Source organism: Spermophilus citellus (genome assembly GCF_964194105.1).
Source record: "Spermophilus citellus genome assembly, chromosome: 5".
Lineage (NCBI taxonomy): Eukaryota > Metazoa > Chordata > Mammalia > Rodentia > Sciuridae > Spermophilus > Spermophilus citellus.
Genome location: NC_138186.1, coordinates 68,390,259 through 68,409,727, shown reverse-complemented (window position 1 = coordinate 68,409,727; position 19,469 = coordinate 68,390,259). Strand labels below are relative to the sequence as shown.

Genomic DNA, 19,469 nt, shown 5'->3' with positions numbered 1-19,469 from the left:
GTGCTAGTATTTATTGTAGACACTCTTAAAGATTCAAGGGAATGCTACAATGAATTGGTTGAGTTTTTATTTTAAACATTTTTCTATTATAAAATATATATAACAAAATTTGCTGTTTTAAACATTTGGGAGGGTACAATTCAATGGCACTGGTTGCCCTCACAATGTCGTGTAACCTCAGCTTATGTTTTTTAAAACCAGGAACATGTTTCAGCCGGATTACCTTTAATTAGTGGTGCTCAGAGCATGCAGCGACAGTCTCCATTTCTAAATCTTGACAGCCGATCTGTAGGTGGACTTCGGGTCCTGGGCAGTCGGTCCCGGAGCTCTCAGCCTTCTCGGCGGGGCGCAGGGCGAACTGGCCGCGCTGCAGGGACGCGCAGGGCCAGCGAGGGGAGCTGCAGGGTAACTTTTCCCAGGGAAAGCGGCCGATCGTCCTCACTAGCAGCCACCCTGCCTTTTGTTTGTTTTCCTGAAGGAGGCTGGAGAGCAGCCGGGTTCCAGCTGCACTGCCATGCGCCCCGCGGCCCAGGCGACTCGCCGGACCTGCCGGGCGTCCCTGCGCGGAGCCTGCGGCCCATCCTAGCAGGCATCGCCCCGCTTTCCAGTTCCCGGGCCGGCGGCGGCGCCCCACTCGCCGACGAGCTGCGCTCTCCGCAGGGGCGGGCCCCCGCCTGAGTCCGCGGCGCCAGTAAGTGGGGCTCGTGGATGGAGGGGCTGCACCCCGCGCCCTGCCAGGCGGGGTGGGGGGTGGGCTGGGGCAGCCGAGGTCCCCTGTCGATGGCCCCGCGAAGCCTGGGGGGGCAGGAAGAAGCTAAGCCGCTGTGGTTCCTCGGAAACCGCGGTTGTATGGGTGTCTCTCTCCTGGCATGAAAACTCCCGAGTCTGGACGATTTTGATGGGTGTGTTTACCTTTTCCTCTGAGAGAGGGGGGAAGATCTTGGCCCTCTTGAAGCCTCTCCGGGGATGTTGAGGACTTGGTCTTGCAATTTTCTTAACTAGGCCCTTGGCTGTCCCGCAAGGGGTCTGTCTGAGCAAGAACCCCCACATACTTATTTGCAACCATTTTTCACTGAATTTCTTTCTGCTCCGATTTCTGTTTTACTAACCTGAGTAGATGTTTTGAGAAGGAAACTGAAGGATTTGACTGAATAACTGTTTCTTTTGTAACGTTGGCCTTTTAAACTTTGACAACAACAGTAAGAGCTTATGTAGAACGCAGTTTAATGCATCATTCTGCTGAGAAGAACATTCATTCCCACTTATAACTAAGTAAAATTTTGCGTTTGCTATAAAGCTGGGCTACGCTGAGGGAATACCATCCTGAATTTTGCCAGCGGACTGGATTTTTCTAAGGTATTGATGTTCCTTATTTATTTATTTTTTTGGCCTTCAGCACTCTTTATTAATAGAAGTTTGATAGTTACAGTTTTATTTCCTAGTGAGTAGGGTTTCAGGGTGTGCCTCAATAGTGAATGGTGCCAATGCTGAATATAAAATTTAAATGAGTTTTAAATTTGTATCAACATATAAATTATTAAGAAGAATTTGTGCTTCAGCCATATGCCTAACTGTGCAAGGAGTTAATATATGCATAAATATGCACATTTGAAATAGTTTCGGAACAAAGCTCTACAATTTGGTAAAGAATCTTTACCAAAAAAAAAAAAAAATCCTCTTCCTATCTATTTGAGGACCAAGAATTATAAAACCGTAGGAAGTGGGTGTAGAAATGAGAGAAGTGCTGGGATTTTTTATTTTAAATGACATCCTGTACCATTTCCCATCCCAATCCTAAGGTCTAACCCTACAGTGACCCTACACATTTTTGGTTTCTCCCTTTCCACTTTGTCTTGTCCCCTCTGCCAAGTCAAAATGGTGGCTGGGTGGGAAGGGGGCAGCCATGGTTCAGATGGTGGAAGGCCAGTGTTGGAGCCTTGATAGAGCTTCCTGGGTAAGCACAACCCCTCTTCCTTGCCAAGGCAAGAACATTTACAGCAGTCACAAAGAAGTGTTTTTCCTCACTGAAGTTTCTTCCCTACAACGTGTACAGGCACTACCAGGGTAATGAACAGGCCATTTGGAGTTTTATTTATTGACTTTTCAACATCATCAAAGCCCTTTTCATACTTTCCCTGTTTGTTTTTATCCTCGTTGCCTTTTGAGGTTCCTAGTAAAGGTGGAAATTATGTCAATCTTGAAACTTTGGAATTTCCCTTTATGATCTTCTCCTTCATTTCTGACATCCTTTGTATTATCAAGTCATCAAGACCTTTGAAACATGTTTTCTACAGATCATTCCCTCTGTACTCTACTTCTGCCCTCGCACTTCCTCTCCTACAGCACTGGATCCACCTTTTATTCAGCCTCCCAAGACTGACTCTTAGTGAGCCTTCAATAAATGTTTGCCCAATGAATGAATGAACAAATGAACAAGAAGCTTCCTTCTCTGGGCTCTTCAGCCTTCTGTTGCCCATCTAATTTTCTTAAATGATCCTTTTATCATGTCTCTTCTGGCCTTGCAAACTTTAGTTCCTCTCCATGATCTATTATCTCAAGTCAATTCTAGTATGTCTGATTTTTTCAAGATTTTTCATAATGGGCCTCACCCTTCCTTGTGCAAAGGATTCTTTGGTTTTCTTTCTGTCCCGAGAGGCCCAGTCTTGTTTCTACTGAAATGTCATTTATATTGCTTTCTCTAGAAATTCCTTTCCTCCTCTCTACTCTTCTGTACAACTCCATCCTTTGGGGAGGAGCCCAAGTCCTACTTTTTTATCATATTTTCTCTAAGTATTCATTTCTCTTTCTTTAAAGTCTTGAGATACTTGTTTGTTAGCCCTTCATTACATTGCCTGTATTGATCTCTAATTCGCTTAGGTTATTTTAAGCCTCTTTAGGTCAAGGAGCCATATTTTATGCATGGTAATGTGGTATTGTGGGCTTTGGAGTCAGGCAGAATTGTGGTCAGGGCTTGACTACTCTTTTTAGTCACGTGGCCATGTGGAATTTTTCTAGCATTACGATAGAGGAATGTTTTCCCCAGCCAATTGTGGTGTGAAGGTGGTCTACAGTGCCTACTCAGTAACTGCCATCCACCTGACAAAGTTCTGTTCCTCCCTTGACAATGACTAGTTCTGAATATGTGGCGTGTATTTAGTAAATGTTTATGGTCAGATTTGTAATAGACCATAAGTCATGGGTCAGCCAAGAGGCCCAGAGGATCAGGGTAACTATGCTGTGAATCCTTAGTAAGTATTATTCTGCCTTTACTGAATATGACTTGAGCTTAAGTTATTCCTGGCTACAGCTCTGCTTCTGGGATCTGTTGCTATTTTTCCATCTGAACCTTGCCAGAAACACTTCTGCCTTTGGAAAAAAAAAAAAGAAAAAAATTTTTTTTTTTTTTAACTTCTGCTCTTGCAGCAAGCTCTTCCATTTTCTTTTATAGGATCTTACTGAGTTAAAGATGTACCTAACCCTTCTATTGATGTCTTCCCTTATAAAAGCATTTTTCTGCTTGTGGAGTATATGAGTATGTGATTTATGCAGGACTACTTACCTGTGGTTTTTGGGCAGTTTCTGTGTATTGTGACCTTTATATGTAAGTATATGAATAGTATCTCACTTACTGTTGATTCTTTTATCAACATTCTTTAGCCATGGCATTCTGAGAAGGCCTTATGACTAGAATATCAGCAATCTACTTCCTGTGACCCTTGGTATTTATGGGTGATGTGGGTGACTAGGAGAATATACAGAGGTGTGTCCTGAATGACTTATGTTATCTTGAGGTCAACTGTATGCTAGTGTGTAGCTGTGCTTACCTTTGGATCATAGCCTTAACTTTCTTATAAAAATACATATGTTCTAGAAAATTACATTGTAAAAAGAATTTGGTGAATCAAGTAACTTTCCAGAACAAATAGCATTAAAATTCTAAGGAAATATTGTGGCAGGGAGAAAATCAGAGATGTTTTTACTGCAGCCAGAGAAGAAAAGTAAAAGAAGCCACTCAGAGTCACCTGAAAATGATAACTGAGGTTGTGTGTGCATTCATGCTCAGACTCTGCTCCTCTTGATCTGCTGACTGATGTTAGGAAATTACCACTGTTCAACAAATTTTTGGGAAATATTTAATACAAGCAGAAGGCTGCCTCCATTCCCGATTTCCTTGCAAGGAAATTGAAGTGTCCTTGTACGTTAAGTGTCTCACTTGCTGTGCCTTGAACATTGAAATCTTCATTGACAAATGCAGATAGTCCCCCTCTCATGAAGAAATTCCTCTCTCATGGTGGGACTCGCTGTGCAGGCTACAGTCATAGCCTATGTAGATTGACTTATGAAGTTTAGGCTCAGGATTAGCAAAATATTCACATACATTTACCAAAGAAAGGAAGAGGCATTGTGGTACATCTTTTGTAGAATAAAACATGATATACTCACACATTTAAAAAATATGCTATTTCTGAAGATAACAAAGATTTTTTTGTTATTTGTTGAGTCTCTGAACCTCATCTTTCAAAGTGAGAATGTTGGATGATCATTAAGTTCCCTTACAGGAAGAAAAAAAAAGAGTTCTTATTTTATGATCTGAGGGTTTCCTTAACATTATGCTTTGAACTTAGATCATACTGAACTTAGCTTTCAAATCTACCCTAATTAGCATTAGTTATTTATTATCATACTTTAAAAATTTTCCTAGACTTTAAGTTTGTCATCCTAACTCAATTTTTGAAATGAAATGGCCACCAAAGAACCTCACATTTCACTTGGTACTTTTTCCACCATGATGGAGTTCTGTACTGGGCCCTTGATAAAATCTATGACATGATAACTGAGAATTGGGAGAACCACACTTTTTTGAGGAAAGCTCAAAGTCGATTTTTAACCTTTCTGTGGGTACAGAATGACCTGTGACGAAGTGCTGTTGATATGTGACTGCCCTTGTGACTGCTTTAAAAGATAAATGCCCCAGAACCACAAGGATAAAGTATTATGGTGTAATGTAATGTCTAACTACTAATTGGACAAGACCATAAATGTTACTAAAGACTGAGCATTCTTAACCCAGAAATTCAAAATCTGAAATTTTTTAAGCACCGACCTAATACTACAGGTGGAAGATTCCACACCTGACTTTATGTGATAAATGGCAGCCAAAATACAGGTGTACTCAAAATATTGTATAAAATTACCTTCAGACTCTGTATATGCAATATATATGAAACAGAAATAAATATCATGTTCAGACTTGGGTCCCATCCCCAAGCTATCTCATTTAATATGCACATATTCCAAAATCTGGGGAAAAAAATCCCAAATCTGAAACACCTCCGATGGCAAGCATTTTGGATAGGGATATTCAGCTTTAATCTGCATAAACTTGAAGTTCCCAGAATATACCAGTTCATGGTTTTGTCTTTTTGCATATTAACTTTGTTTTAAAAGTGAATTTATCAGAATGATTTAACTAAAACAAAGTTGAATGAGAGGAAAGCAAGATATACATGTCTTTCTGTTATTTTAACTGTTGAAAAGCCAATGTTTTCCAAATTAATGTTACGTTTTTAGAAGTACTCATATTTTGGTACCTTAGTCTCACTATCATTATTCAATTTTGAAAAGAAAAAGGAGGGCATTATGGATGGCAGTGGGGTGAATTTCATGGTACAGGAAAATCAGCAATAATCAGAATTACCTTCAGAGGTCTATAGTTGCTCATTCATTCATTCACTCATTCATTCAATACATCTTTCTTATGAGAACCTATAAGTACCAACTGTATGCTAGATACTCTTCTAGATATCAGGAATACAGTTGTGAACATAACAAAATTTCTGTTCCCACAGAGCTTATGTTCTGGTGATAAACACACTTTTGTATAGGTGACCCTGTAACCTGGAAGTAAATAAGCTATATATGAAAAGTGCTGAAGTAAGCAAAAATGTTTTTGCTTATATGTGGGATTCCTATTTCACATGTTGACAAGCTATGGCCTGTGGACTATATCCTACCTGCTGCCTGTTTTTTGTAAATAAAATTGTCTTGGAACACGGTGAAGCCATTTATTGATATATGGTCTATGGCTGCTTCTGCACTACAACAAGAGAGTTCAGTAATTGTGACAGACATGTAGTCTTCAAAGCCCAAAATAGTCACTGGCCCTTCAAAGATAAGTTTGCTGACCCCTGCTCTGTTTTATTCTTATATTAAGTCCCTGTTTCTTCCTTAATAGATTTGTTGATTTATTTGTTATATATGGTAGTGAAGTGCCTTATAATGAGGCCCACTCGTTAGTTAAATGTGTAATATCTGTATAGATTATGAATATATGATGTTTTTATTTGTCCCTTCCGCCATCTTTATCTCACCCACCCTGCCCACCTCTAAAACATAGGGAGGCAAATAGTTGGAGTGAGATTATTGCCTCCCTCGCTGCTCTTTGTTAAGCTGGGGAGCTCTCATCCCAGTTTATCCAGTTTCACACAACTCTGGATGAGGTTATTTTTCTCTAACCCTTGAGCATTTGCTCTTCCTTTAGTTCTTCACATTCCACAAAAGCCACCTATGTGTCATAGTTGAAAATCATCTGCAGGTGATCGAAGACTTTTCCTTCAGGCGTGGGGCATGAGCACCCTTGGTGGTACAGGAGAAATGATGGGGAGCCATAGGCCCTTCTTAGGAGATTAGGACCTGGCACGTGAGGAATTCTTTTCTCAGAAGCTGGGGTTAGAGGAGTGGGGGGAAAAAAGTATGAAGCAGTTTCTTGGGCATAGAAAGCACACCAGAATAACTGATTGTCTTCTGTTAGCATCTAGTTGAGGCAATAACTGAAAACATCTTGAGTGAAGTCCTCTGTCAAGGTTAAGATAAAGCAAGTTCCACAGAAATAGGTTCATTTGGCCTTGTAGCTAGCTGTTGTTCTCCATGAAGAAAAAAGCACTCCTCCAAGGGGCAAAATGCATAAAAGATTTGTTTGCCAAAATGTGTATGGACAGAAGAATTAGGCCCTACAGTCATAAACAAGCTATACTTACTATTTTTAGTACCCCTTTAAAATAATTTATTCACTCTAATGAAGTTATGGCACACTTGAATCTAGAATAAGTGTAGTTATAAGCCTGTAAAGGTAGAATGAATTCAAAAGTATCATGAGAAGGTTCATTTATGAATTTTGCACATAATCTGGGTTTCTTATGAGGACAGATGAACATAACAGAATCTTTTCGGTGTACAGTGATTAAGACTAGGGAGGCAAACTTCTTCTAAGGGTCTGAAGAGTGTAAATGTGCTTGGTAAATCACAACTCCCAGAGAATCCCAAGTTTGCACATAATTTTATGTCTGTGATCTTTAAAAAAAATGTATAATTGTGACATTTATCCCATGACTATTAGGATTTCAAAATAAAAAACAAACTACATTTGTCCTGGCTCCCAGCTTGTTTTCCGGGCTATGAATGAGCAGGGCCCCTGATATTAGTCAACTGGTGGTCATGAACAGATGTTCTTTGCCTCCACTGAGGATTGAAGCTGAGGGGAGGGAATTGGGGCAGAGGATGACAGGAAGGCTTCCCCAATGTCGCCTAGCAAGGAAAGTCATAACGTGTACTTCAAATTTGCTAGAATCCTTTCTCTGTTTGAGAGGATACAGCCTTACCCAAAGGCCAAAGACCTGATCTGGTAGCATGGAGAGGCCTCTCTGTGATTGAGGGCCCCCAGCATTCTATGGTATTTACTATTTTTCCACTTCAGAACTTCAAAACATTTCTGTTCAAGCCAAACAATTTTCTGATCTTTACTTTGGACGTGAGGAAATAGAAGCACTGAGAGTTTTGAAGTACTTATATAAGGAGGTACAGAAAATAAATTGCTAAGTTTAAACTTCAAATTTGGGCCAAACAGTCTTTGAGGACCTGCTGTATGCAAACACAAAGCCAAAGGTGGTACAGGTTGCCTTCTGGTGGACATGCAGAGGACTAGCTTGAGAGTCACTCACCACAGGGGCAGGAGTCACTCACCTTCCGTGAGGTGAAGGGTGAGGTGTTGTCATGGGTGAGGACCCTTAGCTATTTCTGTCTGTGTGGGTTGAGCAGGAGGCTCTGGAAACTCTATGCGTTAGCTAGACTGATGGAAGAAAAGGAAGCGATTCTTAACTTTGGGGCCTGGCTGAGGCACTGGGGTACCTGTTCCTCTCTTGACTGAGAGACATTGCATAGCATAGAGAGCCCTGTCTTCTTCATTAGCCTTTGTGCATGGGATGAGAAAAGTGGAAATGTTTATCCATCTTAGACAAACTCTAGCTTCCCAAAATCAAAGAACATTCAAGGAGGTAATCCTCGCATCATTGAGTCCAATGCCTGATTTCACTGAAAAAGTAAACCTGGAGACCAAGAAGTGCCCTAAGAAGTTATAGTTGGCCAGTGCTGAGTGAAAACTGGGACCCAGTCCCTCTTCATCTGCATTCACTTTGCATCTACTGAGGCTGGTTAGTGCTACTAGTGAATTTGCTACTTGCAGATTTACTGATTATTATCATTGCATTTTTGGCTTATTTGATGTATGAAGACACTCGGTGTGTATTAGTTATAATGAGTGATTCATTCAGGTTAACTCTGTGACTCAGTGGTATTTAGGAGTATGCTGGTTCTGACATGCTAATTCCCAAGATAATGAATGGGCCCCTACATTCCATTTTCTTCCTGGCAATGTTAGCTGTCTATACCAGGAGCTGAACTTAAACACACTCAGTGGTAGGGAGGAAATAGAAGAGACTCAAGACTCAAGGAAGCTGCGTGTGTGCTTGTCAAATGGTCAGAAATAGTGCTTCTTTTCTGAAAAAGAGAATTTTTTTTCTTCTCTTTCAATTTTTCTTTAAACAAAAACTTTTTTTTTGAGTTTTTTTTTCTTCATACTTTTACTTTGTCACTTTGGATAGGGGCATAGGAACAGGAATTTATTTATTTTTTTCTAGTAAAACAAGTGGCTGTGAAGACACACACAAGTACAATTGAAAAACAAACAGACAAAAAACAATGGCACCTGACAACAGGGAAGATAGGGTCCTGAAGAACTGCAGAGCATACCCAGCCATAGCTTTCTATTGCTATGGAGGGCTAAAGACCCTGTGTTGTTAGCTTTTTGGTTTTCCAGGGAAACCCCAAATTTGGATTTATATATGAACTTTGTTATTTTTAAACATAGACTCAAAACACACTTCTGGATTCACCACCTAGGCTGCCCATTTGTGGCCCATGTAACACAGTGTGAAAACTCCATATGCTAATGTCATGTATTTGGAGATTTCAGGATAGAGGTGTGAAGTTCAGTCTACTGTGCAAAGTTAAATAGAAATCCTCTATACTTCAAAAACGAAAGCACTTGTGTTCATTGGGTAAGCATAGATTTCTGATTTCTCTTCTTTCTTTTTCTTTTTTTGTACAGGGATTGTACTAGGGTGCTTAACCCTTTTTATTTTTTATTTTGAGAGAGATTCTCACTAAGTTGCTTAGGCCCTTATTAAGTTGCTAAGGCTGGCTTTGAACTTGTAATCCTCTTACCTCAACCTCCCAATTTTCTAATGTACTCAATTTTGAATGAATGAATATCAGTGCTGTATAATTTAGATAATTGTGTGAAAGTCTTTGGGATGTTGTATTGAAGAATAATAAATAATAGCCCACAAAGACACCAGGTCCTTATCCCTGGAATCTATGAATGTTACCTTATATAATTAAGTACACTTCATAGATATAATTAAATTAAGGAGTTTGAAATGTGAAAATTATTTTGGATTACCTGGGTAGACCTTAACGCAAACACAAGTCCTTTAAAAGGGAGATAGGAAGGGAGAAGAGAGATTTGAAGACAGAAGAGAAGACAACGTGATTATGGAGACAGAGATTAGAGTGATGTGGTCACAAGCCAAGAAGTGCTGGCAGCCCTCAGAAACTGGAAGGGACATTAAATGGATTCCCCTAGAGGTCCTGGAAGAAGTGCTGGTATCTTGATTTTAGCCCAGTGATAACTGATTTCAGACTTCTGGCTCCTAGAAATATGAGAGAATAAATTTCTGTTATTTTGAGCTACAAAGTTTATGGAAATTTGTTAACAGTAGCTGTGGGAAACTAATACAGTTAGTAAGAAAAACTTTTTTATATTTTTTAAAATTTATTTTTTGTCAGTGATACATGATTCAGAAGATGGACAAGCAACATGTCCTTAAAGAAAGAAATCAGCCATTATTTAGAGACTAGTATTTAGAGACTTCTCCAAGACTCCTTTGTCAGTGATCTCCAAGGTGACTTTTTCCTTACTTGTGCATTGTAGCACTCTTGTCTCTACTCTTCTCAGGAACTCACCCCCAGTGCTACATTTACTAATCACTTGTATGTGTTCTGCCTATCAGCTAGATGGGAAGTTCCCAGAAGTCTGATCTACTCCCACAGTTCTTTGGATCTTATATCTCAGTACTGAGCACAGTTCCTTATGCTTAATTTTTCAGTTCTGCGGTACTTTATTGATACTTTAACTTCTTAAACCTATTTCAGCTATTCCTGTATATGTGAAATAAATAAATAAATAAGTGTATTTGTTTTTTTCCTTTTCTTTTTTTTATTTTCTTGGAATTTAGCCCAGGGTACTTTACCACTAAGACAGGGTTTCTGCTGAGGCTGGCTTCAAACTTGCAATCCTCCTGTCTTAGCTTCCCCGAGTTGCTGGAATTACAGTCATGTGCCACTGTGCTTGGCTTGAAATACATATTCTATAAAAATAAATATTTCACATATTTTTATATCGTACAACACAAATGTGGGTAGACCTCACAATCATACAAAAGATATGTGTTAGTCTTTTAACCAAGTTGTAAAGAACCCAATGGTAGAAACTGCCTTCTACTTTTGGACTGAGGGGTAAGTGGAATGACTTATGGGTAGATGTAGAGAGGAGTAGACAATATATGCTTGAGTGGAACCAGAGTGGCATGCTTTGTTTCTATACTGAATTGAAACTTGAGTTAGATATAATTGAAGACACAGGTTATATTTGTGGTCATTGTTTTAAAAGAGCACTCCAAAACTTTGGGTCAATAAAATCTATCCAGGAATACAACTTAAAAAAATAGCTGTTTCACATATGCATTTTACATCTTTGGTATTTTTTTTTCTTCTTTAAAGAACAGACTCTAGATTTAGATGTCTCCCATTAAATATCAAAGAATTACAATAAAAAATAGTTGTTAATGTGCTAAAGCCTTTTTTTCCTGCTTAAACCTGAGAGTTGTTTTCTCTTGCTGCTTTTGACATAAGCTCTGCTGGTAACTGTGGTAAATTTCATCAGTGACATGCAGAGTGAACCCCACTGGACTCTACTTGTCATGCAAGGTATGATCCATTCATGATTGCCACCTGCCATGTTACAGGGCTAGGGCAGATTCTAGAAGCTCATGCAGCATGGATTGAGGAAGAGGTTCTACTGGAGAAACTTTCAAATCAAGATTAGCAAGAAAGAAATGGAGGTTGCAGTTTCTTATCATTTTCATGGAGAGCCATACTGGTCCACCTTCTTTGTTGAACATGCCATGTGGGCATGAGAACAGTCTTGTCTGAGGGGGAATAATCAGAGAATTTGCAGTCTGAGTTTAGATGCCAGCTGTGGATAGCAGTTTTCTGGGAGAGCATCTGCTCATCCTGTGGGGAACTTAAAGTTCCAAAGGAAGTTTGATTTAGAAACAACCCAGGTAGAAGACAGAAGCCTCAGTTCCAGCTAGCTAGTTGTCCAGGTAACCCTGAATGATACCCAGGGCCTTTTTTTTTTTTTTTAACATTCTTTATTTCATCACAGTATGTTTATGTCATTTTTATATTAGATATTCTTCCAAAATGGAAGCACATAATGGTGGGTTAAAAATGAACCTTAGGCTAATAGAGAATTACTTTTAATTTGTCTCCAGCTACATACCTTTAAAACTATGTTAACTATCAAGGTCTATCACCCCCTGTGTAGAATTTTGTATTGCATTTCCTTTGTGAGTGAAGCCTTAGCTTGCTGTATCTGGAAAGCAATCAGCTGTACTTGATAGACTAATAGTGACTGTGGCAACAAAGACCTTTAATTAGGTCATCTAGCAAGAAATCAAAGGCAGTTTTTTTTTTTTTTTTCCAGAGATCATGCAGCAGCCCACTGATGTCACGGAGGACTATGCCTCTTTGTTCATCCTCAGTGGACAGAATTCTTTTTTTTTTTTTTTTTAAGAGAGAGTGAGAGAGGGGGGAGAGAGAGAGAATTTTTAATATTTATTTTTTAGTTCTCGGCGGACACAACATCTTTGTTGGTATGTGGTGCTGAGGATCGAACCCGGGCCGCACGCATGCCAGGCGAGCGCGCTACCGCTTGAGCCACATCCCCAGCCCCAGAATTCTTATCTTTAGTGTTGATTTCTTATAGTCACCAGGCTTTCTAAGCCCTATATAATACAGTTTTACACAACCATGCTCATGGTGGAAATGAGGGGCAGCTTCTTTGTCAACTGTCTTTATCAGGGAGTGGATTCCTTCTTAGAAGCCTTCCTCTCCCTCACCAGCACACTTCCTTTTATCCCCATAAGTGAGAGCCATAGTTGTAGTCCTAAACAGTTTTTAGTAGTAAGTACAATTGCTTTGCTTGGCTTAGATTTATCTGGTTCATACCCTGGGGCGGGAGTAGGGGGCTCCTGAGCCTAACTATGTTGAAATCTGAATAAAATCAGTTCTACAAACTAAGCAATAAGGGTAATGTGGCTGTTGGGTAGACAAGCAATGGCATCTGCCAGAGCTCCCTTCTTTTCCCTAGGGCATTGTCCAATTTCCCTGTTGTTTTCCCAGAGCAACAATGAGTTTTTTTTTTTTTTTCCTTTACTTTCTGATTCTGACGTGAGTCAACATATTTGGGCCACCACAAAAATGATGAATAACTGAAAAATAGGGATCTCACATAAACATAACCACTTCTTGCTAGGATATGCTTAGAACCAATTGTGAGCTCATTAGTGCTTCTTGTCTCAAGCTAATTTGGCTAATACCATTTCATTTTTTTTTTCTTTATATGAGAACTAATTCACCAGTGAGGATAGAAAACTGTGACAGCGATCATGGTTCTATTTTATGAGTTCATACATAAATGCAGCTAATCTTTCTCTATGTTTTCCCTTTGTATACTTGAAATAATTATTTTGACTCCCCAATTCTCCTTTGCCTCTAGCATCCTGTAGTTTCTTCATCCACTCTTCTTGTGTTTTCATTTAGGCCCTCACTATGTTCTTTACTCTCTCTCTTGCAGTTAGCATCTGAAATTGAACAGGAATTCAGTGATGTGATGAGACTATTGCATCCCTAGGTCTGAGCCCAGGGCTGCCCTGTTGTTTAACTCTGCTGGGAACATTTACATTGTGTTCTGTATGAATGCAGTACTCCACAGTTGTGCAGTCCATTAGCCTTGTCTGAATGCTGTGTTCCTAGTAAGAACTAAATAGAACAGCCTTAGACCTGTTTGCAGCCGCCTTGTGAGAATTTCTGGTGAGAGCTTTTATACATACCTCGAATTCAATACCCCAGAAATCAGAACCCACATCTCTTCACATTGCCCAAAACACATGCCCACACATTCCCTATCCCAAAGTGAATGTCCCTAGGTATCTCAGATTCACCCAGTCTAGTGCCTTTGTTCATGTATCACCTGGCCTATTACAGTAGCCCTCTAACTACTCTCTCTGCCTGAATTCTAACATCTATTAATCTCCATAGGGATCCTTCTCTTGCTGTTTCTGTGCTTAAAGACTCTGGAGAACTTTCCTCTGCAGAATGAAGACCAAACTCCTACATGATGCACATATCCTTCATAATTAGTCCCTGCCCTGAGTTTCTAGCTAGTTCCTGCTATTTCTCCACTGTCTTCCATTGATTTGGTGCCCTAACCCCACCTGGAGAGCTTTCAAAGCTACCAAAGTTCTGTGCCCACTCTTGACCTGCCTCTTGGGTAGAAGTGGGCATCAGTAGATGTTAAAAGTTCCCCAGGTGATTCTAATGTTCAGTGAGGGTAAGAACCATTAGGCTTTTGCCCTCCTGTGAGCATGTGAAGCTCTTTTACCTGCCAATCGTTTGCACAGTTTTTTTCCACCTTTCTCTCTTCTAGTGATGAACATTGCTTATTCTTCAGTATCTCAGCACTGTCTTTTCTCTAAAGGATTGTCTGATCTCTCCCATCCTTTCAAGAGTTGGTTCCTCTCTCTCATCACTTTCTATTATGTGTCAGATATGAATTATTTAAAGGAAAGACTCTTATCTTATATCCTTAATGTGTCCCCAAAGCCTTGTATAATGTTTAGCATCTCAGTAAAATTTGACTAGAATTTTATACTGTCAACTTGGCATATAAAGAGACACTAATCTGTTGTACAATTGTTATGTAATTACCTGAAATAACATATTAGAAAGCAACTACTGTGCTGTGATAAGAGTAAGATCTTGCCAGAATAACTAAATTTTGTTCCTTGATAATATGACAAACTGTAGCAAGGAGGAATATTAGGGCAACTGTGTGTTGAATGAATGTCTCTGTCTGTCTCTCTGTCTGTCTGCCTGTCTCTCTCTCTCTCTCTTTTTTTTTTTTTTTTTTTTTTGCAATACTGGATATAAAACCCAGGGGGTGCTCTACCACTGAGCTACATCCCCAGCCCCTTTTTATTTTGAGACAAGATCTTGCTAAGTTGCCCAAGCTAACCTCAAACTTGGGATCCTCCTGCCTCATCCTCCTGAGTAGCTGGTGTTTTACAGGTGTTTGCCATTGTGTTGGGGGACCCAATCTATCTCCATTTCAGTAAAGTTTTCAAATCATTCAGTTTTCTCCATGATAATCTAGGAAAGTCTTGATCTAATTATACATCTTAAGTGAGGCATTTGCTGTCACAGAAAGATTTCTATTATTATTTATTAATAATTGGTAGATTGTTATTTATTAATAATTGGTAATACCAATGCAAAAAAAGAACTATCACTCTAACATAGATCATTATTATTATTTCTTAAATCTTTATGTGTTTATTTATTTTTGTGGTGCTGGGACTGAACTCAGGGCCTTGTACTTGGTAGGCCAGCGCTGTACTACTGAGCCACATCCTCAGCCCAACATAGATCATTATTAAGTTTTGGTCACCAGAATTCATCAAGGAAATGGAGAAGTATGTGAGGATTCAGAGATGAATGCCAAAGATAATTAAAGGAGTGGAAAATAGGTCCTATGAGAAAAGGTTGTGCAATTAGGGTAGAAGAAGGCTGAAAGGCACACACTTGATTACTAATTTCACGTGCATACAATTATGATATGGTTTCATTATATACACAAAAAACTAAACATGAATAAATTAATTTAAATTTGCTTGAACATGAATTAAAATTGTCTAACTGGATTATAAAGTGCAATCCTGATTATGTTATACCCTGGTTAAAAATACGACAAACAAACTAACAACAACAACAAAATAAAACCTTAATTGACCATGTTATCTCTAGGACAACGCTGCCTTTTTTTTTTTTTAAATAAAAGACATAGTTTATTAGATGATTTTTGACAAATCAAATTTCCAGTGATTTATTTTTTATTATTTTTTATTTTTTATATTTTTTTTAAAGAGAGAGTGAGAGAGGAGAGAGAGTGAGAGAGAGAGAGAGAGAATTTTTTTTTAATATTTATTTTTTAGTTCTCGGCGGACACAACATCTTTGTTGGTATGTGGTGCTGAGGCTCGAACCCGGGCCGCACGCACGCCAGGCGAGCGCGCTACCGCTTGAGCCACATCCCCAGCCCTGATTAATTTTTTAAAGGGAGATGACATGCAATGATGGGTTGGAAGTTTTAATTTGTTAGAGAAATGAATTATTCCCTGAAGCTTTGTGCAGGTAAGCACACACACACAATTTTGTTCCACTCACTTGAGAGTATAAATAATCCTTGACTTTACAATTGTTCGACTTCAGAGTTTTTCAACTTTATGTTAGTGTGAAAGTGACATGTATTATTGCCGCAGGCCGGCTGGCTGCGCAAAATAACCAACTTGTGTACATTGATACAGCAGGAGTGGGAGCCGTTTATTGTAGGACAGGAGGGGTATATATACATTCCACACAGCTTATCTTAATTAGCATAAACTAGATACAGCAGTCAACCAATAAGGAATCTCCACACTTAATGGCTCGCTAGCGCTGGCGTTACTTCACAAACCACTCCCTCTGGCAAAATGCCAGGCGCCATCCTGATTTGTTTACAGACCTTAACATATTATGTGGAGACCATACTTTGAATTTGGGGTTTTGATCTTTTCTCAACCTAGCAATATTTATTACCGTACTCTCTCTCATTGTTGAGAAGCATCAGTGAGCCCCAGGTCCCAGTCCGGCGCACCATCAGAGGAGAAGCAGCTGATAATCTATAGCACTTTTTAGATCTTGTATTTTGTGTTTTCACATCCCATCATGTCTATAACTCTTATCTCTCTGTGTACATAAGGTATGCATAAATTTATCATAAAATAGGCTTTGTAAGTTTCGATGATTTTCCCCAGCTATAAGCTAATGTAAGTGTCTTGAGCACTTTGGAGACAGTTAAGTCAAGCTATGATGTTTGGGATGTTAGGTGTATTAAATGCATTTTCAATTTACAGTGGCTTTTTCAAGAAATAACCACATGGTAAGTCAGGAGACTCTGTCAATTCCTTTACAGATAAATTCCTCTGTTTGTAAATTCTTCAGGGTACGTTTTCCAAAAATAAGGCTGTGTTCTTCTGATGGCACATAGGCATCATCTTCAGTAAATTTAACAGATTCTAGCCTTTTCTAATCTATTGTCAATATTCCAGTTATTCCCATTGACCAAATAATGTCCTCAATAGCATTTTTTTTTAATTTTCCAGTACAGAATTCAGTTGAAGTCTCTTTTTGGGGGGAGGGGGATACTAGGAATTAAATCAGGGGTGCTTTACCACTGAGCTCCATCTTTCTCCTTGAAGTTAATAATTTATCTTAGAGATTCTCCAAGACTATGCAGATATCCTGTTAATCCCATCCATTGGTATTCGTACCCATCAATGTTCCTTGCCTGAAACAAATCTTATTTTATTTATCTAATAGTGAATTTCTTATTCTTCTCTTCCCTTCTACATTTATTGATGGGAGCTTGTCTCAAATAAGAAGCTGCATGGACTGTATTTGATGCTACAGAATGTCACATCCTTCCAATCATTTCCTATCTTTTCATTCTTCAGATTATTAGTTCGACAGTCATGTATATATTTTAAAATATACCTTTATCATTCTTATTTAATCATTTGCATGTTGTTAATATTGCATAAAGTCAATGAAATTATTTCAGTTTTTTTTTAATTACAGGCAGACTGATTGACTATCAATTATATAAGTAAAAAATATCAGTGACTTATTAAAAAAAACACAAAGCTGAGTTATATTAAAAGGGGCATACTCTATAGATCTTGAATTGTTAGTTCTTTGTTTAGCTTCTAAATGTCTAGTTGTAAAAAAAATACTGTTGATGCTTAGCCACAAAGAGTTTATGGAGCACATGCTGATTCTCTTTTTGGACAACTTAATGTTATCCTTCTGTGGTTTTTTACATGTGTACATGTTAATTGTAGATGAAATGAACCTAACAGTACATGTAGGACTGATTCTCATAAGTCAGCAATTTTCACCAACCATAGTTATTGGGAAGAGTTTGCTCAGAATGGTCAGCAGAAAAGCATTGAATTGGAGCTGATTCATTTCATTGCTTTCTAAGCATGGTATCTCTAGTTTTTAAAGTGTTGGAAAAGAACATTATTTAGACCATGGTTTGACAGTTTTTTTTTTTTTCTGTAAAGAGACAGACAGTAAATACTTGAGACTTTGGAAGCCATACAGTGTCACAAACATCAACTTTACTGTTGTAGCCACAGACAGTCTGCAAGTGTGTGGGTATGACTCTGTCCCAGTGAAACTTTTTTCACAAGACTGGGTGGTGGACTGGGAGTTACAGTTCACTGACCCCTGATTTAGATTATCAAAACATAAAAACTCAAAATGTATATTAGCATTTGTCCTTGTCTCATTTTTTTCTCTATAGGCAGAAGACTGATCTTTGAAAATATGTATTTGGGAGATAGTCACGTTCTATTGAATACCTTGTGCTGTTGCTGCCATCGAAAAATCTGGTTACACTCTGGGGAGGCCTGCTACCACTGCAGGACTGAACCGCCGCGGCCCTGAGATGAGTGTCCGGCCTGACCAGGCACACCATGAATAGATACACAACGATCAAGCAGCTTGGGGATGGAACCTACGGTTCCGTCCTGCTAGGAAGAAGCATCGAGTCTGGGGAACTGATTGCCATTAAGAAGTAAGTTGTATCCTTCACTTTTCTGATGTCATCTTTAGCTACTCGTTGTCAAGATAGTTTCCACTCCACTTTCTCCAGTCCTGGTCTTAGAAACACTCCTAAAGGGGAATGGGGGGAGGGTGTGCAGAAGAACCTTAGTTGATGACTACTATGGATTATACTATGGATTAGATGAGTGTATTAATGCTGTAGTACTCTTGTTAGAGGCCTTCAAAATCTCCACTTTAGACTTACTTACCACTTACTGGTTACTACTTACCACTTGGAAAAAGTACTAGTGAAGTACTAGTACTGTCTATATGCACTAGTACTTTTCCACAGTATTTTCTCATCTTGTAAACAGATGAATAAACATCATTTTACAGGAGAGGATACAATTTCTGTGTTTGTGAATTTACATGTGTGGTGGTCTGATGACTTCTGTCTTGTTCCCTCTACCTTCTTGATCTTTGCAGCCAGTGTCCAGACATATTATGTAGTTATCTGTTGCTGTATAATAAGCTACTCCAATACCTAGCAGTTTAAAACAACACATTTATCATCTTTCGGTTTCTGTGGATCAGCACATCTTAGCTGAGTTCTCTAGTGTAGGGATAGTGTTTTAAGAGGGTGCAGTCAAGGTACTAGCCAGGACCAGGGTCTCATTGAAGGATGAACTAGGGAAGAACCCACTCCCAAATTCACTCATGTGATTGCAGGAGCATTGAGTATGTAGTGTGTTGGACTGAGGGCCTCAGTTCCCTGTTGGCTGTTGGCTGGAGGCTGGCCTTCAGTTCCTTGACCTGGGGGGGGCTCTTCAAGAGCAACTCAAAGGATGATAGCTTGCTTTAGAGTCTTCTAAGGTAGAAGTGTTATCTTTTCCTTTTATAAACTAATCACAGAAATGACATCCTCTGAAATTGCTATATTGGTTAGAAGCAAGTCATTGAAGGAGAAGGGGGTCACATGAGGCTCTAATACCGGGAGTGGGAGGTCTTTGAGATCCACATTAGAGTCTGCCTGCTGTGCTCATCTGTGGCCAGTTGCCTTCCTGTCAGCTGTGTTTGGATGTC

At 39.2% G+C, this 19,469-nt stretch overlaps 2 protein-coding genes across 4 annotated transcripts in view; both read left to right on the top strand.

The window, feature by feature from the left end:
* Window positions 1-223: 223 nt before the first annotated feature.
* Window positions 224-18,287, top strand: LOC308649905 (uncharacterized protein; the record flags this gene model as incomplete). The annotated part of the gene is made up of 2 exons (XM_081295799.1): window positions 224-691; window positions 18,145-18,287. Exon 2 carries the CDS (start codon window positions 18,168-18,170, stop codon window positions 18,285-18,287), a length of 120 nt encoding a protein of 39 aa, XP_081151925.1. The 5' UTR covers window positions 224-691; window positions 18,145-18,167.
* CILK1 (ciliogenesis associated kinase 1) overlaps window positions 18,280-19,469 on the top strand; it is a 36,940-nt gene continuing 35,750 nt past the window's right edge. For 2 of the 3 annotated variants that reach the window (XR_014022193.1, XM_081295796.1), the window contains exon 1: window positions 18,280-18,417. Coding sequence is in view for 1 of the 3 variants with exons in the window: in XM_081295796.1 (XP_081151922.1) it covers window positions 18,317-18,417 (101 nt within the window). In the remaining 2 variants the exon portion in view is untranslated. The remainder of the gene's footprint in view (window positions 18,418-19,469) is intronic. The other variant, XM_081295797.1, reaches the window with a different exon arrangement.